Source organism: Halichoeres trimaculatus, unplaced genomic scaffold (assembly GCF_033239565.1).
Source record: "Halichoeres trimaculatus isolate MK-OKI-2021-1 unplaced genomic scaffold, fHalTri1.1 fHalTri1_scaffold_17, whole genome shotgun sequence".
NCBI lineage: Eukaryota > Metazoa > Chordata > Actinopteri > Labriformes > Labridae > Halichoeres > Halichoeres trimaculatus.
The window spans coordinates 5,282,524-5,307,913 of NW_027437195.1; the positions used below are offsets into that span (position 1 = coordinate 5,282,524).

Consider the following 25,390-nt stretch of genomic DNA (forward strand, 5'->3'; position numbering starts at 1 on the left):
GCTGCTTTACCTCTGGCCTGTAATAGGGATAGGTACTGATAAGATTTCAATAAAACCAATGCCCTTTCCAATTCCACTTATCAATCTGATTCTTTATCGATTCTCTTATCAACTCTTTCTGTGAATTTTCTCTGTACAAAAAGTTGCTTTACAGGTTTTTTTTTTGCTTTACAACATTTTGAGTTTTTAAGTAAATCAATATTTAATTGGTCAAAGGATCATAAATAAATAAAAAAAGAAGTAAAAATTGCACATCATGTGACTTTAATGTTTTATTATATGTTACTGAATTAAGTAGGCCATCTAGAGTCTCAAAGTGGTTGTAGTAGTTTGAGTTGTTTGGAACCTTGCCAAAGTTATAAAGTCAGCCATGAGTCTGCACATAACTTTTGTTTCATTTGCTTGTGAGTATTTAGACATTCAGATTTCTCAGTATAGTTTACAAAGAGTAACTGTGATTCTGCTGTAAAACCAGTTAAAACCAATGTATGCTAATTATGAGCATATCAATGCAGTTTCCCATATATGGTAGCATCAAGCTAGCTCTATTTTGTTTATAACGTTTTTAGTAAATAAAGAGATTTATACCATATTGAATGTGTTGAATCTGGTGTGAGACAGTAATGATCACTACTTTGTTTGTTCAATTCTTCAGTAAAACTTCAAGCAGAAAATCCTGAATCAGAGTTTTCTTGGGAAATGTTATCTCACGGCTAAGCTAAGGTAGCTGGGACAGTCTAGTCAACATGAAGTCCAGCAGCTCCAGCGTAATGTAAAGAATCAATAAAGTAATCATTAAACATTAAGGCTAATGATGTCAATGGACTGAAACATTTCTTTTCCTAACAGGAACTAGTTTGCAATACCCAATCCCTAGCCTGTAATTAATACATTTTCAATGAGGGAGGCATGTGTGAGCCTCTGTGCCTGGTGTATGTCAGTGTCATGCTCCCTGGTGAACTCTCTGTCTCCTTTTTTTCCCCCTAAGACTTGGAGACGTTTTATATTGAGAGGCATTACAGAACATTCTAACACATCTGTTTGTGGGTTTATAAATCTGCAGTTTAAGGTTACTTGTGAATGAGTTCCTTGGTTTTGGTCTGATAGCCCAGAGAGTCTCCCTCTTTCACAGTCTAATACCAGCAGGTATGAGTCCTCTCCTCTTTCTAAAACAGAGCAAATTGAGGCTCTAGCTGTGCAAACTGATGCCTCTTGAAAACACAGCCCCACTACCACTGATATCACAGCACCACACAGCACCACACTGCAATCAGTGTTACCATATGGGCCCATCAGAAATGAATAGAGGAACAATCATCATCGATATCATCCAACGCCCAGTGCCAGTCCTGGAGACCCAAGTCCTCCAATCTGAAAGGGAAGATTTATTTTGATGGTGGGGAAGCAGCACTGCACACAGGCACATATCCATAAATAAACTCTCTTCTCGTCAAGAGCACGGCTGGCTGTTGTTCCCATGATTAAGTAATTGAGGTGTTATGTAAGGGAGACAGACAACATGAGGGGAATCTGAAAAGAGGCTCTCATCTTTGGCAGGCTAATCATGTATTCAGAGGGAAAAAGCTCCACAGCTGCTCACTCTCGCATTTCAACAACACTTCTCAGAGAAGCTGAGGTGAATTTGAGATTTAAACACAGGAGTCTTTCCACCAACATGCCCTCACTGCAGAAATAGGATGCTTACTGTGGATTTAATGGTATGGTCGTGATCACACAGGTTGGAGTTTAGAAACATCAACACTGCTCTTACAAAGATGTATAACCTCTGATGCATTGTAGAGGTTCATAAGGTTATCACTCTCCTCTTTGGCTGTGTTCACACTGCAGTTTAAGTGACCTGACTCTGTTTTTTCACTCAAATGTGACTCATATCTGCTCTGTTCCTGTCAGTGTGAAAAACACAAGTCACACTGAATCTGATGTTTTTCAGTCAGATTCAGGCCATTTAAAATGTGGTACTGAATCAGATCCATATTGGATTTCTTCTGAAGGCGACAGTGGTCTGAATGGCCGGGTCACATGCAACGTGACTGATGTAATTCTGGAGCGACACACTGCACAGTTCTGAGCTGCACCTAATTTCTTGATCCACACTCCAGTCCAGCTGGTGGCTATAATGTAGCAATAAGCTGGTTTGCAAGCGGCCAATAAACCACTTAGAAGAAGAGGAAGGCTGTTTTTGAAACCGCCTACTACATACTACATACTACAAGTGAATGTAGTATGTAGTAGGCACTTTTGCTTGTAGTAAGTAGTATGACTGTTCTGTTGGGTCTGTTTTGTAGTATACTACTCTGGTTTCCAGTCTTGGAAGGTGGAGCTACAGATGATGTTGGGTTTTTTGCCTTTAATATAAATATACAAAAAAATCTATGGGCAGATCTTGGCATTTGGTTATTTTGTTATTCATATCACACAGAATCATCATTCTTGATTTCTAATCTTACACTAAAAGTTATATCATTGACTGAAAATAAATCTGGAGTTTTATTTTTACAGCTGATGGAAAAACCACTTCTACATAACCCACGTTTGGTTTAAAAAGTGATCTAGTGGTTTATATGGGCTAATAAACTTGTAAAAGTAAACCTATTTTACGACTGGAAGTATCAAGATTTACAGGTGTTTCTTTGCGTCACTTCACTTCTATCTCATGGATGGTCTAACATTAGTGTTGTGTTGTAGTTATGATGCTGATTAATTCCAGTAGATGGCAGTAATTCACCAAAACCTGCCACCGCATAGACAAACAGTGTTAGCGCAGTGCATTGTGGGAAACAGTATGCCAGTTAGACTGGTCCGTTGCATACTGAGAAATCTTCCTGGATTAGTAGGACATCCGGGGATTTTTAGTATACTGCAGATTTTGCAAGTTTTCCCATACTGACTACTACATACTGAATATCAGCCAAAATAGTAGGCACTGCTAGTGTAGTAGGCAGTTTCGAAAACAGCCGAAGTTTAGCGCTGCAAACAAAAACGAAGGAGGAAGTCACTCTTAAAGACTTTTTTTTAGCACAACTTAAAAATTTGTCAGCTGCTGCCACAAATTTTAAAATGAGACCGTACATGAGACTACTGACTGCCACCGTGTTTGTTACTGTAATCACAGTCCACAGACAGGCCACATTTAAAAATGTTACTTGAACAGCCAGATTTGGGCAATAAACTAGAATTTAGCATTAGGGTCAGCAGTGTGAACGTAGGCCTTAGGCTATAACATGCTGGCAGCTGGTCATCTCATTTACAATCTTGTGTTATAAACAGTGTGTGATGGCAGCCGGTGAATTTGTGAGCGAGTTGTGAGTGTTAATGTCTGTGTCTCAGAACTGTGCGATGTGTTGCACCAGAACGATGTCAAAGTCTCATTAAATGTGACCTGGCTGTTCAGATTGCAGTCGCATTTTTAAAAAATCCTATATGGATCCAACGACATTTGAAAGAGTCCTGAATCTGACTCGAAAACATCAGATTCTGTGTGACTTGTGCTGTTCACACTGTCAGAAACAAGGCAAGATGTATGTTACATTTGAGTGAAAAAAAAAACAGATTCAGGCCACTTTTTACTGCATTGTGAACACATCCTACAAGTCTCATTTGCACTACAGAGTAATCATGTTAGGATCATTATGTACAATACAGAAGGCAGTGGAGCTAAATGACCCCTAATTTCCTGGGTCTGTATGCAGACTGTTGATATGGAAGGTAACTTTCAAGGATATTCCAAGAATTTCTGCTTGTTTCCTCCTCACCTGCTCTTGCTGGTGGGGAGCTGTCGACTCGGCCTCCTCGTGGACTGGCTGGGCTGGACCTTCATGGAAGCGCGTGGTGAGGAGCGGGCAAAGTGCTCTGGGGGAGGAGGCTTCTTGGGGATCTTCTTGACCAGTCGGCTCACCCACTTCTGCTGCTCTTCCTGGGATATAGCCAGCAGCAGAAGGTTCTTGGCCGTGGACACATCGTAGTTCACTAGTAGTTATGAAAAAAAGAGCAAGTTTTTAGATCTCTTCACTGATAACAGTAACAGAAAATAAACATTTTACCGCCCAGATAATGAAAACAGAGTATTTAAACATGGTTTGTTTTTATGCACATTAAGGGGCATAAACAGTGAAGAGTTTCCTCTGGAATCAAAAGGATTATTTAGTTTGTAGCTATAGATGTGTTTAAAAAGGACCCAGCACTAAAACAGCTGAAATCCCCATGGTACCTAAGTGAACCTGTGAGTCACCACAGAGCCTACCTTTGCATGGAGCGATGATCTCCTCCTTCTTGTCCATGTGGTCCTTGTGGCACTTGATGTGGCAGCGCCGGCACTCCAGAGCGGGCGGAGGCTTGAACATGTTCCACAGAGGTTTGGTGCATGCCTCACAGTTGGTGGGAAAATGGTAGAGTGTGGGGATAAACTCGTGACCTTTGTGGCAGATGTAGCTGGACTTCTCTCCTATGGCCTCAGGAAACTCTGGCTCCTTTTTGCACTCGCCTTCGTTTGCATAAAGAATCTGAAAGGTGGTAAAAGATGACAGCAGAGAAGGTTAATGACGCAAGAAACCTCAAACTCTGTTAATCCAGGTGTTTTAGAAAACGATCAGTCAGACCTGGAATATCCTGGGGATCTCTTTGGCATCAGCGCGGTACACATCTGTCTGAGTAACAGGCCTCACATGGAAGAGTTTACTGCGTGAAGAAATTCAGTAAGTTATTCACTTTGAACTTGTGAATATATTAAACCGTCAGTCTGAGCAGGGATGCAGACTCACTCTATGTCCAGCACCATGTAGGGAATGGACTGCTCCTTGTCTTGCTCGCTGTTATAGAAGAGAATCTTCTTGCTGCTCACTACCACATACTGCAGCAGAACAGAAAGGGTTAAATTATGTTACACAAGGACCAACTGTTGTTCATCTTCACAGCACTTTAAATCTTCATACCTTCTTCTCCCATCCAAACTTCTTGGTGTTGTTTCTGACAGGGAGGGAGAGCCAACCCTCCAGCCTTGTTTCTGCGTGGGAGAGAGACGTGGAGGTTACAGCAAGTACGCAAAATAGAAAACTGTCAGTGCACAAACAACAAAAAATCCTCCAGCTAGCAAAAGTAAAGGGTTGCTGCACTTCATTATTTTCCCTAGATAAGTGCAGGAAATAGACAGGACTCACCGGTGCAGAGTATCTGCACCGCTGGTCTTTATTCGCAAGCGTTCTCTAATATCTTAAAGTGTACCGCCACCTCCTGGTGAGTCAGCAGTACCCAATGTGCTTCTCATCAGTATCACATTAAAACATGACGAGATCATCTGTATATAATCCGTATAGTTAGCCAGTCAGGGAGACAGGGTGTGGACTTGTATGTACTACATGTACTGATCCCCAAACAACGATTCCTAAACCCTAGGGATAGGTACCATAATGGGTACTTTTACAGGTATCTACTGAGGTACCAAGTCGTGAAAAGGTACCAAGTTTAGCTACCTAATACATCCTTGAACACAGCATTGCAAGGTTACATACTGAAGAATAAATATGTTAAATTGAAAAAATGAGAAAAAATGAGATTTTATTGTTCAACAAATTTATATTTTTTAACCACATAAACACAAGGTTATGTGTTTATATACATAAACACAAACGCTAGGTACCAGGAATCAGTAACATATCATTTCATATGTGAAAGGTACCCATTCCTACAGCATACCACACCTGTCTCTGAGCCGAGCTCGCTGTTGAGGCTATGAGTGTTAGCAACGCCACTGCCAACGCCAAAAACATCCCGTATGCTGTCACTTTAAAGGAGAGTAAAGCTTTGCTCCATGGGTTCAATGGATCTTAGCTCCAAAATCTTTTTTGATTACTTTTATACTTATATTATTTATCATTAATCTGTATTTTTCTTTGTCGTCACGTGGCAAAGAGGCTTTTGAAAACCTCTTTTCACCAACACATGCTGCTACATTACAGTTTTATGGCCGAGCTTTTAAAGCTTTTGAAAGTGAATTTTAATTTTTCCTTTTTTTTTTAATAAAATATAAATAAATATAAATAAATATAAATTGAAATGTTCAAAATTATAAAGCATGTCTTAAGAAAAAGAAAATATTAAAAAACATAAAAACAAAGCAAAATAATAAACACTTTAAATTAAGTCATCAAATCAAGGGAACTGTGACCGTTGGTTGTGTGGCAGGGCGGTGAGACTGGGAGAACCTTGTCTCCATTTTTTGTTTTTTTTTGGTTAAAGATTGTGTCAGTGGAGCGAAATGAATGCAGACTTTCCCAAATATTAGGGGCTTACGTTTGTATTTCTTGATACAATCTAATTTGAGGTTTACAGATTGTGGTTTTAAATGTTTGATATAATGCATAATATCTGTGGAAATTTGACGTGTCATTTCCTCCAAACAGATAAATCTATATTACAAAATTCAAATCCAAAATAAGCCGTAATAGCATGAACTTTTCTTTATCCTTAATACTGATTCATGAAGCTATACCTTTTTTGGTCCACTCAGGCTCTAAATCAAATTGATCAAAAAGGGAGGAAGCAAACATGGGTTCATATCTATCTCTGTGTACATTTAATGTGAACTCCAGAGCCTTTCAGAACCACATTTATGGAATGATGGCTCAATTTGTGAATCTGATTTTCTGAGACTGATTTAAAAAATCCCCTGTGCAGCAGCAGCCTCAGCGATACAGAGAAACTTAAAGCTTTGGCTTGGAAAAAGTTCTGGATGAAAATCAAAGTAGGGAAGAAAAACAAAAAAAAATGAGGACGATGAGAAATAAAGTCATTAAATCTTAAAGACATGTTTCTTTAATCATGCATGTTATACCTCAGCTAGTGCTCGAGTTCAGTTAGCAGATGAAAGTGTGAAACCAGGAGCAGATTTGCATTTACACTCAGGGAACCACTTTCAGTTCTTGTACATGTTCCTCCTCATGCATGTAGCAGCAGAACGCTCTTAAATATTAATTTAGAGAGAAATATTTAAACTTGTAGCAAGTTAAAGACTAAAAGTTGTGAATTTGCTGAAATCCAGATGGAGCTCGAGCTCATCCTTCAGGAAATCAGCAGGAACAGCCGCTCAAGGAAGTTTGGTGCTGGAGTTGGCATGTATGACAAGAGTTATTAATTTTCATGTATTTGGAGGAAAAAATGTCTCAGGATGAATTAAAATATTAAAACAAAGTGATAATGTTTGCAGATAAGTCCTGCCTGGAGAAATAAAAGCTGTCTATGCAGTATAACAAGAAGAAACTTACATTATGACAAACTTTACTGCAAAAGTTTCCTAACTCGCTTTCAAACATCTGTGAATAATCATGTTTAGAGTTACAGGATCTAAGGTTTACCTGGTGGTCGTTGGCTCTTACCTGTGAATGCATCATCAGTATCAAACTCAGGCCCACTCCCCATGCTGGCAGAGTCCATGGACTGAACACTGAGGGTCTGCAGGTGGTTCCTCAGCTGCTCAATGTCGCTGTCCTTACTGTCCAGAGCCATCTGCAGCTCAGTGCGCATCTGACTCTCATCCGCCAGTTGCTACAAACCAAACAAAACAAGGTCAGCGAGGAATGGTTAAACGTGATGTCAGTCTTAGCTCTGTGTGGCTGTTGGACTCACCGCCTGCATTTCGTTGATCTCTCTCTGGTATTTGATGATGAGGCTGTTGAGTTTCTCCTTCTCTGATCTCAGCTCCAGCTGCAGCTTCCTGTTCTCCTTCTCCTTGCGTCGCATGTCTGTGTCGTTACCCCGGCGACTGCCCCCGACGCGGTCTACCTTCCTGTTCATGATCTCTGCTAACTTATTGACAGCCTGCAGACAGACAGAGACAGAGTTCATGCTTTAACCTGTTTTCAGAGTTGTCAGGATTATGAGCGAGCGTCTGAGGGCTGCTGTCTGTCTGCGGCTGATAAATGAAAACAGGCTCTGTCGGATCAGCTCTGCTTCAGCAGCTCTTTGCTGAGGTGTAGACGGTCTCACCTGAGTTTTCAGCGTCCTCTCTGACTGCAGCTGCTTCTCAAACGACAGCCTCATCTGGCTGATCTGCTGCTCCACATCCTTCGACTTCTCTGATTCTAAAAGCAGAAAAGAAACATTAAATATCAAACCTGAGAATGTTGTGTGTGTGATGATACATGACGTATAAAACATGTTAACCAACCTTCCACTGCTTCCTTCAGTTTGTTGTTCAGCTCCTCCTTCTCATTGGCTAAGTTAGCGACGTCGCTGGTCAGGGTCCTGTTGGCCTCCTCCAGCTGTGTGGAACAGGAAATACTTCACATTCACTCTGTTCTGGGTAGCTCTCTAAGCTGTCTGCCAGCTGTCCAACCAGCAGCTGTCTCTCCTACCAGCACGTCTCAGATCATCTGCACATAATTACACGTTCACTCCAAGGGTATCAGCTGATGTGCCTTACCGAGCTGATGGTGATGTCCTTCTCTGATAGCTCCTGACGATGGCGGGCCATCATCTCCTTCAGCTCCAGCTCCTTCATTATCTTCTCCTTCTCCAGGTCTGAGTACTGCTCCTCAGCGATGGAGCGCGCCAGCTGCTCCGAGTCAGCCTTTGTCAGTGTGATCTCCAGCTGAGCTGCCAGCGAGTCCCTGAGAACCAACGAAGCAATTACAGGTTTCAAAACTCTCATCCAAACCCCAAATTTGAGTCTTTCTCAGAGACAATGACACACAGCTTCTTCAACAACTGCTATTAAAATTTACAGTGTTAAATTTAACACATGACGTTATCAGCCAATATGTTTGCTGATATGGAGCAGATCTGTTTCCCATGTGCAGTGTTATTCATCATCCTTTCAGCACTTTCTGAAACACCAAAAGTTCGGAGACGTTGATCTGCACCAGGGATGCACAGATTCAGTCCTGGTCCTGGATATTTGTCCGATACAGACTCAAAAAGTAAGATCAATATCAGTGACAAAGAGCTGATCTATAGGACTGATCTATTTAACTCAGTTCTATGTTCTTCTGTGGGTTTTTGACTTTTTGCCAGGCAGAGCTAAAACAGCATGAAGGAAGATAATTACAGCAGCTCTGTGGTTTGGGGGTGTTTCATGCTGTTCCTGCAACAACTGACAACAACCTGCAGAATGTGAAAGTTTAATTCCTCACAAATCCACTGCTGAGGTTTACAGTTAAACTGTAATTTCTGCCAGTGTTGGAGATTTTTCACAACCAAGGTTGCAAAATTTCATGAATTTTTGAAGTCAGAAACTTTCCACAGAAATGTATGGGAGTAAACTGTGGATTTACAATGAGAGACTTAGATATAGTTAAGGTGATTATATTGTGACATGATTGTCTCTCAAACAAGATTTAATGCAAGTTCACTTGAATATCTGTGCTATTCCTAAAACCACATAGCAGCTCTTTGCTGACTGCAGGACTATTAAGATCACAGTCCTGTCCTGCACGGTGCATGGTACCTGCAGCACAAGATCATTAAAGGCACCACCTGAGGATGACATGAAGTCACGTAAGTTTTGATGAAACAATTCACAAAATTCAAATATTTCCAAATTTTCCAAGCTTAACTTCCTTTGGAAAGTTTTTAGAAATTTTCAGGAACTTTATTGGAAATTTTCCGCCCCTTTGTAACCCTACTCACAACACATTTAAATAATGAAAGTCAGTTTAAATATTTATCTTTAACTTGATTGGTTTAAAAAGTTAGAGAAGCCCAAGTTGGCAAAGTATAATGCTCAGTGTTATCCTCATATTAAAGTGATACTCCGGGATGGAACAAGTTGGGTCCTATCACAAGGTTCAGGGCAGAACTTTCACACAAAAACACCGTTAAATAAGGCTCTAGTTCTCATTGTGTTGTAAAACGGCGCAACCTCTGCTGCAGAGCCACAGCTGGCTACGGGGCGCTCGCCGCTTAGAGTATCAGTCCGTGTGCGCGGCGTGCCAGATATAAACAAACGCAGGTAGTCTGCCAGGACGAAGAGACACGATGAGAACCAGAGCCTTATTTAGCTGTATTTTTGTGTGAAAGTAACGCGCTGAAAATTCTCTAAATAAAGCGTGAATGCAGACTGATATCAGATTTTTTTGCTGGGAGTCTGTTTATTTGAGTTTTTGGTCAAGTAAAATATGGCCCCGTCTGAGTGCAGAGGAAACCGGCAGAGGAGCAGGGAGGGGGTGTTTGGTGCGTGCGCTCTGGGCTTCTGCTGCACAAAAACACTGCTGTAGGGGTCATTTCTGCCCTAAACCTTGTGATAGGACCCAACTTGTTCCATCCCGGAGTATCACTTTAAGGAATAGAGAACAGTGTTTCCCTGAGGTTTGCAACCCTCAAAAAAGCCTTTTTTTCAGTGTTTCTTGTGGTGGTTGTGACATTATTTTTCCCAACTCTTTGTCCACTATACATAGTGTGCTAGTTTCTGTGTGTGCAAACACGTTTGTGTGTCCATACATGTGTGAACTTTGCCGTGCTCGGTACAGAGAGCAGGGGAGCAAACCTGAAGGCCCGACAACATTAGCTGCGTTTCCACCAGGCAGTCTCCTTCGGTTCAGTAACATTTGGCACAGTTTGAGACAGTAAAGCCTGATCCTGTTTGCATTTCCACAGCAAAACTGTGCCCTCTCGTGGTAGGCGGGGTGTAAGCCGGATGCATAAAGCCGCAGCAAAAGCGCGACACAGTTTACCACGCTAATAAGTCCAATGAAGAAGAAAAACGCGACACAGTAAACAAAGAGCACAGATGGAAGACATTCGTCCTCTCTGTGATTGGCATGTAGTTCTCTGATACAAAGTGCAATCAAGCTTTGTTTCAGAGAAGACTGTGTGCCGCCAAGAGAAATGCAGCCACTGTCACACAGGAAGTGATGATTCTTTTGACCAATCAACGGTCTGCAGTGTTGTAGCTCCACCTTCATAGAGCAAATCAATTTAGTCACTACCCATACGAAAGGGTCCCAAAAAGTGGGACGGCTCATCTTGGTTATTTGGGGATCTGGCTCGGGATAATTCAGTGGAAACGACACAAAATGTGCGGCGTACCAAGACAAACTGAAACGACTGCTTGATGGAAACACAGCTCTAGAGACAGTCACATCCTGTCGTGCAAAAAAAATAAAAAAATAACCTAAGGCTATTACACTGTTAAATAGAAGAAAAGGGTATAGAGCTGACTTATAAAAGACAACACCTTAAATTACTTTTCCCCAAAATATAATGCTAGGGAAAACATGTTTACTCAATGCTGGTATCACACCAGGACTTAAAATATTGGATTATTGCATCCTTAATCTGCACTAAAACTGAAAATGCAGCATCCTTTAGTACAATTCCCACACATGTGTGTTTTTATTTTTGATCCAAATGCAGTCAGAGCAGAGTCATCAACATAAAGCTGTTCTGAAAGAGCTCTGACACTGAGAGTATGATCTTTTTGAAAGGAATGTTTCAGTATCAGTCGATACTTTCTCTGTTAACAGTCACCCTCTCAGCTGCAGATAACGTGTCCTGCACTGATGTCAGTCTCTGATGTGTCTGCACCAGTTTAAAGTTGGCGAGCAAGTATGACCAACTGATGACTCAGAGAAGAGCGTAGTCATCTGTTAGACACACTCCTATTTGTTTTTCATGGTCAAACACTGAAGAAAATGTCAGCAGTTACACAATCAGTGAGGAAGATGAGCCACCTCTGGTTTGTAGAACATGTTCCAGTGACAGTTTGAGAGAAATTAGAGAGAATGGACATGAAGAGACCACAGGAAGGAGTCTGAACCTCATACTTTACTTAAAAACTATAATGGTGTAAAAACCCATCATCTCACCTCTCCTCCTGTAGCTCCTGGAGAGACTGCTGTGCCTCTTTGCAGAGTTTGTTCTTCTCCTCACACTCCTCCTTCAGCTCACGAACCTGTGTCTTATATAACGTCTGAAACAGAAAAACCCAGTAAACAGCAAATTAAACTGATGTAAACACTAACAGAGAGGAGTCTATTGAATGGTGCACATTTCCTTATCAATGCATTCTTTGTTAAATAATAAATAGAGCAAGCATTAGTGAGAGCTGAAATAAAAGAGAGACTGTCGGCAGATGAACACCCACACACTCAGAGAGCAAGATGAAGAACCATACTGTGTTTCTCTCAGTCATTTGTCAGGTGGATGTGTAATAACAGCCGTTTAAAGACTCACTGAGAAATACTGCTCGGCTTCTAACTGGTCCTGTAACTCCTTCATCTGCCCGTCTGTGTCTTGTCTCTCCCTAAATTAAAAGAGAATACATTCATCACTCATCACCCTCTTTCATTTTTGTTTTTTGGCACATGATCCAAGTGCAGAAATCAAATCCAACACCTACTTTCGCAGCTCTTGGTTTTGTTTCTCCAGGCTGCGTTTAATGTCCAGCAAGTGATTCATTTCTTGCTTGAGCTGCTTCTCCGAGGTCCTGAGAGAGCTGAGCTGCTGGTTCTGAGCCTTCAGGTCATTCTGGGTCAAGTGACGCTTCTGGGTCTCCTGCTCGATCTTCAGCGTCAGGTTCTTCACCTGGAGGATGAAAACAAACACAGCAGGGGTAATGAGAAATGAGGGATCACCTTAGCTCTCACTTCTCACAAGATTTAACTTACTCCAGTCATTGCTAGAAGGGAAATATTCTGACTAGGGGCGGAACTTAAGTGTGTTAAGATTTGTTTACTACGCAAACACATTTTAACACAGTTAACTGTTGCACTCCAGGAGTTTCTGGCATACCAAACATAGTCTTCTTAAGTCAAATACTGATAATTAAATGAATTTCTTTAATCCAGTCCCTTCAATACTTCTTACATAAGCAATATGATTGTGTCTGCAGCAGGTCTTATCATCTCTAACACCTCACTTGTTCTGCTCAAACTGCAAACACCCCCTCACCTCCTCCGTCAGGCGGTCCTTGTGTCGGCGCAGCTCGTCTAGTTTCTGCAGAGCCTGTTTGGAGTCACAGTCCATCATACTGCTGTGCTTCTCCAGCTCCAGGATACGGTTCTCCAGACGCAGTTTGGCTGATCGTTCCTCTGCCAGCTTCTGCTCCATCTCTGGATACGAGTCATTTATCACGTCAATATATTTGAATAAATGTGCTATAAATGCTACATCTGTGACAATAATAAATCACACTGTCACAGTGCTTTAAGGGTTCATGTCTTGCCTCATTTTTCATCTTTACATCTTTTAGAGATTACAGCTCAAACTGGGGTAAACTGAAAGCTAAAGAAAGAAAGAAAGAAAGAAAGAAAGAAAGAAAGAAAGAAAGAAAGAAAGAAAGAAGACGTGTGATCAGAAATCGAGCTCATACCCTTCATGGACTCTGACTTGGCGCCCTCGATGGTCACTTTGATTTTGCTCTTGTCTGCCAGCAGCGCCCTGGTGGCCTTGTGAGACGCCTCTTCCTGCTCCAGCTCCTGCTGCAGCACCTTCAGCTTGTAGGTCAACTCAATCTCCTTGTTGCTCATCTCCTGTACAGAGAAAGAAGGGTGAAGGTGTTCTGATAAATCCACCAAAACAGACAAAATGAAAACAGAAAACAGCTCTTCAGTGAGGCACTAAATCAATAAAAAAGAGGCTCAATGTGTTTTTTTATAGGTTAATAACAGATTCTGTGAAAGAAGGAAAATACTGAACAGAATTCAAAAATTAATTATGCAATGTTTTGTACTGATGATGGGTAATACAAGACAAAGTGCTCCATAAGTGGCTCATGATTTAAATTTCATCTTTGCAGATCAAGATGTCTGATCTACCCTCAGGAATTCTTTCTAAACAGCATCTCAGTCTTCAGTGAAGAATAAAACAGCAGCCGACTAACACATGAATATGCCAATGGTGTATTTCAGTTTTCTGTAACATCTCAGCATAATATTTACGCACAGATTTTCCCGATCCTAAAACTCACTTCAGACTTTCTCTGGGGGGCCCAGAAATAGGAGATTAAACACGAAGAGTAGAAAGTTCTTTAAGTATGAGACGGACAGTTTTACCTTCTCCATGTCTGTGTGTTTCTCCTGAAGCTGTCTCTTCTCGCTCTCGGCCTTGGACAGAGCCTGTCTCTGCTGACGTGCCTCCTCCTCCAGACCGGCGACTCGTCCTGCCAGACAAAAGCAGCGAAACACAAAGATGTGTTGAGGATTCTGTGCACGCAAGTTACTTCTTTAAAGCCGGATCTCTGAGAAAGCCCATTTAAAACTCAGTGACTAAAAACCATTATCCAATATGTGTCTCTGTTCTGGACTGTCTGACATGCAGGGTCCAGTCTGCAGAATCTGGGAGCCTTTTCCCTCTGACATGGGTTTGGTTATTTCTGTTATTATTATTTCCAAGAGATGCACCTGAGCCCTTTTCTTGCACATGTGTCCTGCCTGTGCTGATGTTCGTGAGAGCCCAGGGGTTTGTTTGTGTACAGGAACATTAGCTGCTAATTTGTCTGTTTTTTTCCGCATGGGTTCCTGCTTATCTGCAGTTAATTCACAATGTTGTTTAAGACTAAAAATTAAGAAATGTATTGTTAAAAAAATGTGTTGAAAACTTACTATGAAATAATAAAAAAAAATCTCTGAATTCAAACACGATCAAAATCCAGAAGCTTAAGATGACTCACTTTCTCAGTCTTCTTACTCTGGTGTGTTTGCACTCAGTGTGGTAACATTTACCTTTATGATAATCTGATTGAAATAGTTTCAACTAAAATGACACACTAACAAAATGACATACAAGTCTCCTGCTTTTTAACCCGTGGGCAATTCAACAGCAAATGTTTCTTTGCAGTGCGTGTTTTCTGTGAGAGCTGTGGGACAAGAGTTAAATGAAGAGACAAGTGTTATTATTTTAGTATGATTACAGCTAGGGTTGGGTAAAAATATTGATTAATCAGTGCATCACAACGTTTCCCTGCCTAGCTCAATATCCATTCAGCAAATCCTCTGAGTCGATTCACCTCCTGGCCAGTGGGGGGCACTGTTATTCCTGATGCATGGGTGGAGGCCGTGGTAAACCAAACAACAACAAAATGGCAAATTTAAGGCAGGTCTGTCAACTTTTAAGTCTGAAGTTTGTGTTGGGCTGGACGATTATGGCAAAAATAAAAATCACGATTAATTGAACCTTCTATCTCGATTTCAGTTAATTCACGATAATCTCACTCAACTTTATTCTGTAAATTTGAAACAATCAACTGAAATGAACATACAGATGAACAAATAAGGGTTATTAATTTAAGCAATGGAATTGAAAACACATATCAGCTAGAATGGAAAAAAATACAGATTTAGATAAAGAATATTAGAGCAGTTCGACAAATGTTGGAAGCTCAGTTATTGTCAGCTCACTAACTGTCACTTTCAATCGTTTTTCGATTAATCGCCAAGCCCCAGGTAACATTCCACATACCTTTATATGGGCAGGAAAATAAATATTGAAAACTTCAACAGACTCTAATTATTTGTGTATTTCAACTTCTGCTGAATCAACATCGAAGCATTTGAATCAATATCGAATCGAATTGCAACCTGCAAAAATGGAAATCGGATAGTGTTTTTGTCTCATTTTCAGTAAAAAAATGTCTTTTTAGACTTAATTTGAGCTACATTCACCTGACTAGTCCAGAAAAATGACTTGTTTTAAGATTGTTTTAAGAAAACAAGAGAAAAGTTATTTGTATTAAGACAATACGGTATTTTAGTTTTCAAGCAAAGTTTCAAGAACATTTTTCTTGTTCTATTGGCAGATTTTTTTTTACTTGTTTCAACAATTCAGGTCTCATTTTTATCTTTAAACAACTTGACACAAGACATTTTTCTGGTCAGGGCAGGTGAATTTGGCCTATTTTAAGTCTAAAAAGACATTTTACACTGAAAATAAGACAAAAACACTTGATAAGATTACCCCCTGTTTCCGGCGTTGAGTGGTTAAATAAACTGTTTTCATCACAGCTGGAGTCTCAGGGTCTCTTTTTCTGATGCTACAAAACCATTTAAAGGCTCATCCATAAATACTGGTTAAGACCTGGGGATCCCATCTGGCAGCGAAAAGCATAAGGTCAAAAATCACATTTATGCACAGGGGTGAATCGCCGGCTTTGTTAGCATCTCATGTTAGCAGGTTTGCAGTTCTACAACCAGAAATGTGCTGGTGTGAAACCTCTCTGTGTATTTTTCTACAAAGAGTTTATATAAACATAAACAAAATACTCTGATTATTCAAAGAAAATAAGTTTAAAGCAGTGTTTTGATCCAGAGTTACACACTTTGAACCAACACTATTCCTCCAACATCCCAGTTTACAGAGAGCCGAGGTGTTTATAGGATAAACAGATGAAGAGACTGAGCAGGTATCTGGGTGTGTTTACTGTTTATGCTTTCCGTGAGATCTCACATTAATTAACAGAAGCAGATAAAAGCTGTCAGTGGACAGTTTAAATACACAGAGCACTGCCTGAATCTGATAGAGGTTGGATTATTGGCTTTAATGATAACAGACTCCCTTATAAACTTATACAAACATACACTGGAGATCAGAGCAGCACAGACACAGTCAGCGGCTGAAACCCAGCAACACACTGTTGGTTTGTTGTAAATCCTGTCTGCTGAAGGAAGTGTTTCTTATTATTTTCCTTAGATTTGTTTAACCAGTGTGACAAAGGCGGCTTAAGGCTCGTATCTCTTCAGGATCAGATTTCTTTCTTGTTTGAATTACTGTGGCTTTGTAAAGCACCTCCAGACAAACCTGCTCAGATAAAAGCTTTAACAAATAGATTTATTTCAACCACTTACACGCACAAACACAGATAGAGAGTGTGCTGTTTGCTGAAAAGAGTCTGCAGGGAGAACTCTTCAGTGAGGCCTGAAAGCTTCTTTGGGCTGCTTTGTGTTTGAGTGGCACAGTGCGCTGGTTCACCTCGCTGCCCTCTTAAATCTGCAATTTAAGCTGCATGGCAGACACTGGCTGAGACACCACGTTTCATCCAAGGTTTGTAGAAGGATTTATTGTTCAGAAATACACTCAGGAATCCTCTGAGGGAAGATTTAATGTCGGAAAATGCAAACAATTGTTGCTTTGCTGCAGTAAATAGTCATTGACCTTTGCTCCCATGAGCTACAAGGTGATAACAGTCTTCTCATCAGACGAGCTGAAGGTCAACAAAACTACTGTGCTACTCATTTTTAATGCTGTACAAGTCGTGTTTAGGGACTTTAATCTGTTCTAAAGTCCTGAAAAAACTAAACTAATGATTTTAATGATGTTTCAAAGACTAAGACACAGGACTTGCTTTCGATAATTACATCTCAGATTGAACTTGTTTCATCTTATAAATATTTAGCTTTCTTAATTGGTGATACCCTGTCTTTTAAGCGTCACATTTAGCAGCTCATTAAGAAACTGAAGCTGTGTCTAGGTTTTTATTTTGGAAAAAAGTCCTGTTTTTTATTTGCTGCAAAAGAGAGACTTCTTGTTGCAACTTTCTTGTCCCTGATTGACTGTTAGGGGTGGGAGTAAAGATCGATGTATTGAAGTATGGGGATTTTTTGTTTAATGATTTTAAATTGTAATTTTTCTTTTCAAAATTAAGTTCTTCATTTTAGTCTCTGTTATAAGCTGGCTTGAAGAAAAGTTGTGATGTCAGATCTCTTGAATGAATCTAAAAACTGACTCACATATGATGTTCATTTTGTTGAAAACGTGGCTCCTGATATAGTGTGTTGACATCATCATCATTCAATTATTTCTCATGGTCTTGTGTTCATGAGAAATATTGAAGAATTATAATCTTTATTGAATGGGCAGCCCAAAAATTCTAAAAGAATCTAATCAGGTTATTGACTACGGTGATGTTTTATACATGAATGCATCTTCACTATGTCTTCACCTCTTATCATGGAGCACTGAGGTTTATTACTGGTTGTTTGTGACTTGTATTCTCGAGTTGGTTGGCCTGTGTTGTCTATTCCAAATTTACCAAATCATCATCATGTCCTCTTTTATAAAGCCATTTTTATTTGCTCCCCTCCTATTTATGAGATTATATTAGGTTGAGAAATGTTGGAACTCACAGTTTCCACTCTGTCTCTCATTCACACAACATGTTTTTGCTGTCTGTTCCTAAAGTTTGACTTGAAATGGGGAAAAAGGAGTTTTAGATCTGCAGCTCCTGCAAAGTGGAACCTGTTGAGAAGACATTGGGTCTGAGGGAGCAGCTTTCCTCAGATCTTTTTTTTTTTTTAAGTAGACTGAAGATGTTGGAGGATGTTGCATCAGGCTGTAAATGCTTTCTTTGCTATTTTTTTCTGTTGATACACTGAATATGTTGATCTGCTTTTTTCATTGTTTTGTGTTGTTTGTAACTTAAGTCTGTGACTTCCTGTCATCTTTGTCAGGACGCTCTTGTAAAATACATTTTTAATTGCAATGATACTAAATACTAATGAATTTAAAAAATAAAAGAGGCTTTCAACTTCATTCCCACAACAGTTTCTCCATTCCTTCAGTTAGTTTAGGGCTGTACACCCAGACTCAAACCACCATAATCATTGAGTTATCTAAAATAAGAGCAACAGATTCACTACTTTTCAGATACAGTTTCAATAATGAAGATACAGTTTATAAAAAAACAGCCTTAACATCTGCAAATCAAACTGATAGTCTATCTTTTTCATTCCTCGATTGTAGTCCCAGAGTAATGTGTGTGCATCACTCACCCATCAGGTCGCTGATGGTCTCTGAGCCCTGACTGTGCTCCCTCCTCTCCGTCTCCAGCGCCGCCTGCAGGCTGATGCACTCCTTCTCCAGACTCAGCTTGTTGCGCTCCAGCAGGCACGATTTGTCCTGCCACTCGCGCACACTTGCCTCCAGCTGCTGTAGCTGCTTGCTGCTGTCAGTCTGGGTTTTACGGAGCCTCGTCACCGCCTCAGACTCGGCCCGCAGCGATGCGTTTGCTTCTTCCAGCTGATGGAGACAGACACGGAAACAAATCACATTTTCACAGGCAAACTTTGAATTCAGGTCCTTCTCTTTTCATGAAAGAGATAAAAACTCACATAACTTAGTAGACCCTGATTTGGAGACATTTTTAATATAAAGTATATTGAATAACTACCCATTCAATTTCTGGCCCTTGTCCTAAATATCACAAAATGTGACGTATAAAGTGTAAATTTTGACAACAGACTGCAAATGTTCACAGCAGGTACAGCTCACTACAGTGACGAGGAGCCGTCTAATGATGTGCAGTATCAATCAGTCATGTCATGAAAAATGTCTGACTTTAAATTGGTCTAGAATTTGATTTAGTTTTATTCCCCTTGAACAAGTTGCTGACTTTTTGAAAAATCCTCAGCGTTCACAAAGACACGTGGCTCTCCATGAAATTTGTTGTTCCCAAAGTTGGATATGACTCTACAGTTCATCCGGAAAGTATTCACAGCGCTTCACTTTTTCCACATTTTGCTGTTACAGCCTCATTCCAAAATGAATAAATTCATTTCCCCCTCAAAATTCTACTCCAGCACGACATAATGGCAACGGGAAAAAAGTTCTTCTGAAATTTTTGCAAATTTAAGAAAAATAAAAACTAAGACATCACATGTACATAAGTATTTCAAGCCTTTCCTTAATACTTTGTTAATGCACCTTTTGCAGCAGTTACAGCCTCAAGTCTTTTTGAATGTGATGCCACCAGCTTGGCTCTCCTCTGTTTGGGCAGTTTGGTCCATTCCTCTTTGCAGCACCTCTCAGCTCCATCAGGTCTGATGGAGAGTGTTAGTGCACTGACATTTTCAGATCTCTTCAGAGATGTTTGATCAGATTCAGGTCTGGGCTCTGAATGGGCCCCTCAAGGACCTTCACAGAGTCTTCCTGAACCCTCTCTTTTGATATCTTGGCTGTGGTTTTAGGGTCGTTGTCCTGCTGAAAGATGAACCATGGCCCCAGTCTGAGGTCCAAAGTGCTCTGGATCAGGTTTTTATCCAGGATGTCTCTGTACATTGCTGCATTCATCTTCCCCTCAATCCTGACTGGTCTCCCAGTTCCTGCTGCTGAAAAACATCCCCACAGCCTGATGCTGACACCACCATGCTTCACTGTAGAGATGGTATGGTCCAGGTGATGAGCAGAGCCTGGTTTCCTCCAAACATGACGCCTGGTGTTCACCCCAAAGAGTTCAGTCTTTGTCTCATCAGAGCTGAGGATTTTCTTTCTCATGGTCTGAGAGTCTTTCAGGGGCCTTTTGGTAAACTCCAGGTGGACTGACATGAGCCTTTTACTGAAAAAAGTGGCTTCTGTTTGACCTCTACCAAACAGGTCTGATTGGTTTATTACTACAGAGATGGTTGTCCTTCTGGAAGGTTCTCCTCTCACCATAGAGGACTGCTGGAGCTCTGACAGAGTGACCATCAGGGTCTTGGTCCCTCAGCGGCTCAGTTTTCGACAGGGGTCCAGCTCTAGGAAGAATCCTGGTGGTTCTGAGCTTCTTCCATTTACAGATGATGGAGTCCTCTGGACTCATTAGGACCTTCAAAGCAGCAGAAATGTTTCTGGACCCTTCCCCTGATTTTTACCTGGAGACAATCCAGTCTCAGAGGTCTACAGACAGTTCCTTTGACTTCATGCTTGGTTTGTGCTCTGTCACCTGTGGACCTTATATAGACAGGTGTGTGCCTCTCCAAATCACATCCAATCAGCTGAATTTACCAGGGGTGGACTCCAATTAAAGGTGTAGAAACACTTTGAGGGTGATCAGTGGATAAAGGATGAACCTGAGCTCAGTTCATAGCCTTACGGCAAAGGCTGTAAATACTTTTGTACACGTGATGTCTTTGGATTTTTATTTTTCATAAATTTGCAAAAATATTTAAAAAAAACTTTTTCACATTGTCATTGTTGTTGTCGTTGCTGTGGTGTCTCTTTTTCCTGGAAAAAACAAAGACAAACTAAAATCTGACTTAAATTGAAAACCTAGTGAGTCTGGATGTTTTAAAATTTTGAGCAAAATTTCTGAATTCCAGGCTATCTGTGTGCAAAAGGTCTGGTTGATTCCTGTCCTTGGCCCTGTAGTTCTACAGACTTATTCTGATCATTTTGCGGTTAAAACCTGTGTTGCTGCCAAATGTTACCAGGTCTCCCTTGGAAAGAGATCACTTTCCTAAACCTGGCTGAATTAAGGCTGAAATGTGAAACAGAAAGTGGCTGACCTGTTTCTGGAGGTGACTGTACTTCTCATTGGAAATGTGTGAATTCTGGTTCTTCTTCTTCATGTCCTCCAGCTGATCTCTGAGGCTGTTGACTGCACAACACAGAAGAATAACACATAACAGTGAGTGACTCATCTTTCATTTGAATCAAGTTTAGAGCTACTGAGAAGGGCCTCTTCCTTCTCACTGTGTCATTAAGTTTTCCTGTGATTGTACTTAACTCTTCATGTGAACTAAACAGCAAAACACTGGAGTAAACTTTCATCATTTTACTTTATTTATCAGAGAATCTGAGAGAAAAGTGAGCTGAGCTGAGTCAGGCTGACACATTTCTCTTCCTCCTACACTCTGTTTGTCCATGTGATGGCAGTGTTATCCACTTCATATCAGGCACTCATTAAACATCCATCACATCACTTCTAGTTTAAACTAAAGCTAATTCACTTTAATCAGCTCATCCAAAAAGTGGTGGAGGGAAAAGCCAATGCTTAAATTCCACTGAGAAACTTTGTCCATGTAATGTTACAACTTGAGGAAAGTTTGAAACTATGACACATCCGCCATTTCTGGAACATTATTTTTCAATACCTAACCCTGCATGTGTTAAAAGACTTGTAAATTCAGGGGCATGTTGTGTTTGACCTCACCTTCGTTCTCCAGGCAGCGCTTCCTGTCCGCCTCGCTCTCGGCCTTGCGGTGGCTCTCCAGGCTTTTGTGCTGCAGCAAAGCTTTCTCTCTCTCTAGCTGCCTCAGATTCGACTCCAGACTCTTCCTGGTGCCCACCTGAAAAAATAAAAACAAACCTTAAATATTAAGATCAGCATTGACTATACCACTGGCTGCATGATGCGGTAATCCCCTGAGGTTTATAAGAAAAGATTCCTCTGAATCCAAACGAGGCTTTACAGAAATCAGACTTAAAAAGTATATACTCTAAAGTAGCTGTTAAAGCTCAGTGGGCACTCCAGCTGAACTTTACTGAAAACGACAGACTAAGCACATGATTATTCTGACTTTAATAGTTCAAGGGAAAACTCATGATCACCCAGGGGAGACTGAGCCAAAGCATGCACATCATTTGTGACACCAACAGCTGTCTGCTGCAGTTTCAGATGTTCACTCCTGTTTCATCCTCACTCTCTTACCTCATCTTCAAGTTCTTTGATGATCTTGTCGAGTCTACTGGTGGTCGCTCTGCAGGAAGAAAAAAAGATATGAAAAAGAGACAAGACTTTGTTTGTCACTGAGCTCAATTCTGTGCGTGGTAACGTGATGAACAAAGTGTTTGATGATGTCTCTTCAGCTCCTGTTACCTGTATTTGTGCTCTAATTCATCTTTGAACTGCTTGTCATTGTTCAGCTGAATCTCCAGTTGGCGCAGTTTCTTCTGCAGCGCTGCAGACTGTGGAAAGAAAACAAACGATTACACACGTGTGTAAGTTACTGGGCTGTGTTAGCCACATACAGCAGTGTATGGCACATCTCTGCGCACAAATGGAAAACAGGATGTATCTTGTTGAGTACTTCATATATGTTGAATGCTAAATTAACAAATTGTGACACTCTAGCTCCCTTCGTTGAACCACAATTAAGAAATCTTGGGTAACTTTCAATAGTGGCTTTAAATTTGATAAACAGATCAGTTCTGTTGGTAGAACAAGCTTTTTTCAGCTCTGTCTCTTGACCAAAGTGAAGCCCTTTTTTAATCAGGAGGACCTTGAGAAGGTAATTCATGCAATCATTAGTTCCACCTTTAACGTCTGCCTCAGCCAGTCTTCTCTTTTTCTTCTTCTTTTGAATTAACACGTCCAGACGTGAACACATCGCCCCTGTGCTGTCATGACTCCACGAGCTTCCAGTTTGTTTCAGAATTGATTTTCAACTTTGTTTTTAATGCTACACATTAAAATGCTATACATTCACACACCACTACTGATCTTGTCCTCCAATCCCTTGGCCCTTGTTTTTTTTTTTTTTGCTTTCATGTCTAGTAAAGGGTATCCCAGTTCTCCGTAAAGTTAAAGGGAAGACAAACTGGGACCTCACTTGAAAGAAAGGGGGGTTATGACAAACTTCCTATGATATGGTAACTGCTGAAAATAATGATACTCGGGTTTTTATCAGAAATTCAATCTTTTGCTAATCCACATAAATATTAGCTATACAAGGACGCTGTACAAAACAAAGTTAAAAACACTTCAAGATTAGTTAAAAAAAGTATATGTTTATACAAGTTAAAAAGAAATTAATTTGTTAGAAGATAAGATGGAATGAAAGAATGATTAGACAGCTTAGCTGCATTCAGGAGCTGCAATAGCTACATAAGCTATGTTAAGCTAATTTTGCAGTATTTAGAAGCAACATGATGTGGCTTCTGAATACTGTAATGTTAGCTTAATGTAAGCTTTTCATAGCTTAGCTGTCTCATCACTCATGTAATGCAGTACAACGTAGTACAGTCTGTTAGCTGTGAATGTGTCACCCTAGTCTGACTTTTTTCACTGTAAAGAAAGCTATGTCTATCCTGTCCTGGAATTTATATGTTACTCTTATTGTAACGGTCTCATTTGTTTAAGAAACACACATAAAACAAGACAAAAAACATTTGATTTTACCATAAATAAGAAATGTATAATTTTTTCAAACTCAAGACATTCAGTATTGAAATACAGAAAAATAATTTCTTTAGATCACATGAACTTTAAATGTACAATGCATTTTTAAACATAACCAAGTTGCATTTGATTATTTTAGAGCTACTGTAACAAACTGGTGACAGACACAGAGCTCTGCAGTGCACATAAATGAAGTGCTACATTTTATTTAAGGAGCTTATTTTTCAGATGGAAAATAATAATGATCCTAACTGAATAGCACCTTAATGGCTGTGCATATCAGCAGAAATTTTCATATCTGCCGATACCGATAAACGTGTTTTTAAGCTTTTATCAGCCTATACCGATATTGTGCCGATAATATCGTGCATCCCTAGTTGCTGGTGATGAGCTAGGAATTGAATGGCGTCTTGTTGTTACCCCTTCTTTTTGGCTCTCAATACAGAGGGCCAAGGGGAAGGGGTAGACAAAGGGGGAGGGTAAAGAGCGACAATTGGGATTGGCTCTGAGGCTACCCTATTTATGTACACTTTCTTTTTTATCTGTTCTGAAAAGCCTTTTGCTCTTTATTTTCATGTACAGTTTTAAAGTTAGCTTGTATTTAAATTGTAATACCCAACACTGCTGTAAAACACTATGGGAATCTTTTTGATTATTGTAAAGGACTACAGAAATATAATTATATTGAAAATGACACATTAATGAGTTGAAGTCTAATAACTTTCATCCAAGCAGCAAGCTCTGGATTAAACATGGAGGACGGTCTCTTTATAAACTTCTCAAGATAAAAGAGTTCATGAGAACAAGAACAAAAGTGATTAACCCTCAGAGTCTATATAACAGTAAGATACTCTGAAAATAAACCCAAGGCCTCTGTTGTCTTCCTCCTAAGCAGGAGCAGACTGTTTAGGCTGATCAATTGGAACCGAAGTCAGCGAGAGATTAGCTTTTAGCTCAGCTTCTTACTCTGAAAGCTGCTTAAGTCTCTCTGTGAGGCTAAGAACACTGAAATTCTAACAAAGTACAAATAAATCATGGGATCAGAGCAGAAATCCTCCTCTGAGTCATTTCCATAATAATCTTTAGCGCCTTAGAATATGAAGCCGCACTGATCGCAATGTCAACAGGCCTGTTCTGTCTGGTCATGTAAACTGACACCCTGTTGTTTTTTCTCAGTAGATCGGGACAGAAGGTGTTACTGGGGCTGTTCACGGTGCACCTGGCTGTTATTGTGATTGAATGAAAAATCACCCACCTCTCCTTTTGAGTTCTCATGAGTCACAGCCGTATTGTTTGAGGCATTGAGTAACCTGATGAAGGAAGTGAACACAAGGTCAAGACACAAGGAGGAAGACATACATCATCTAAAATTTACAACACAGCAAAAACAGACAACTTACTGATCTTCTTTGAAGTATGTGAAGCCAACAAAGGGTAACTGATTTCCAACATAAGCTTTAGGTGTAGGAAAAGTCTCAACATCCCCTTTGTCCTCCTCAATCTCGTCAAAATTACTGGTGTCGATGTCGCTGCTCAGCTCTGGGACCACGGGGGCAACCGCTGAATCAGGAG

General features: G+C 40.4%; 1 protein-coding gene across 1 annotated transcript in view; it reads right to left on the reverse strand.

Moving 5' to 3' along the window:
- Positions 1–25,390, reverse strand: part of rock2a (rho-associated, coiled-coil containing protein kinase 2a) — a 65,457-nt gene that overhangs the window by 3,823 nt on the left and 36,244 nt on the right. The window contains exons 9-31 of the mRNA XM_074691527.1: positions 25,219–25,378; positions 25,074–25,128; positions 22,517–22,605; positions 22,349–22,397; positions 21,851–21,986; positions 21,204–21,295; positions 18,714–18,960; positions 14,004–14,110; positions 13,322–13,481; positions 12,901–13,061; positions 12,350–12,534; positions 12,184–12,253; positions 11,817–11,920; positions 8,435–8,621; positions 8,180–8,273; positions 7,999–8,093; positions 7,639–7,830; positions 7,389–7,557; positions 4,950–5,020; positions 4,779–4,867; positions 4,617–4,695; positions 4,262–4,520; positions 3,774–3,987 (exon numbers count right to left, since the gene is read on the reverse strand). Of these exons, the coding sequence (XP_074547628.1) occupies positions 3,774–3,987; positions 4,262–4,520; positions 4,617–4,695; positions 4,779–4,867; positions 4,950–5,020; positions 7,389–7,557; positions 7,639–7,830; positions 7,999–8,093; positions 8,180–8,273; positions 8,435–8,621; positions 11,817–11,920; positions 12,184–12,253; positions 12,350–12,534; positions 12,901–13,061; positions 13,322–13,481; positions 14,004–14,110; positions 18,714–18,960; positions 21,204–21,295; positions 21,851–21,986; positions 22,349–22,397; positions 22,517–22,605; positions 25,074–25,128; positions 25,219–25,378 (3,064 nt within the window). The remainder of the gene's footprint in view (positions 1–3,773; positions 3,988–4,261; positions 4,521–4,616; positions 4,696–4,778; positions 4,868–4,949; positions 5,021–7,388; positions 7,558–7,638; positions 7,831–7,998; positions 8,094–8,179; positions 8,274–8,434; positions 8,622–11,816; positions 11,921–12,183; positions 12,254–12,349; positions 12,535–12,900; positions 13,062–13,321; positions 13,482–14,003; positions 14,111–18,713; positions 18,961–21,203; positions 21,296–21,850; positions 21,987–22,348; positions 22,398–22,516; positions 22,606–25,073; positions 25,129–25,218; positions 25,379–25,390) is intronic.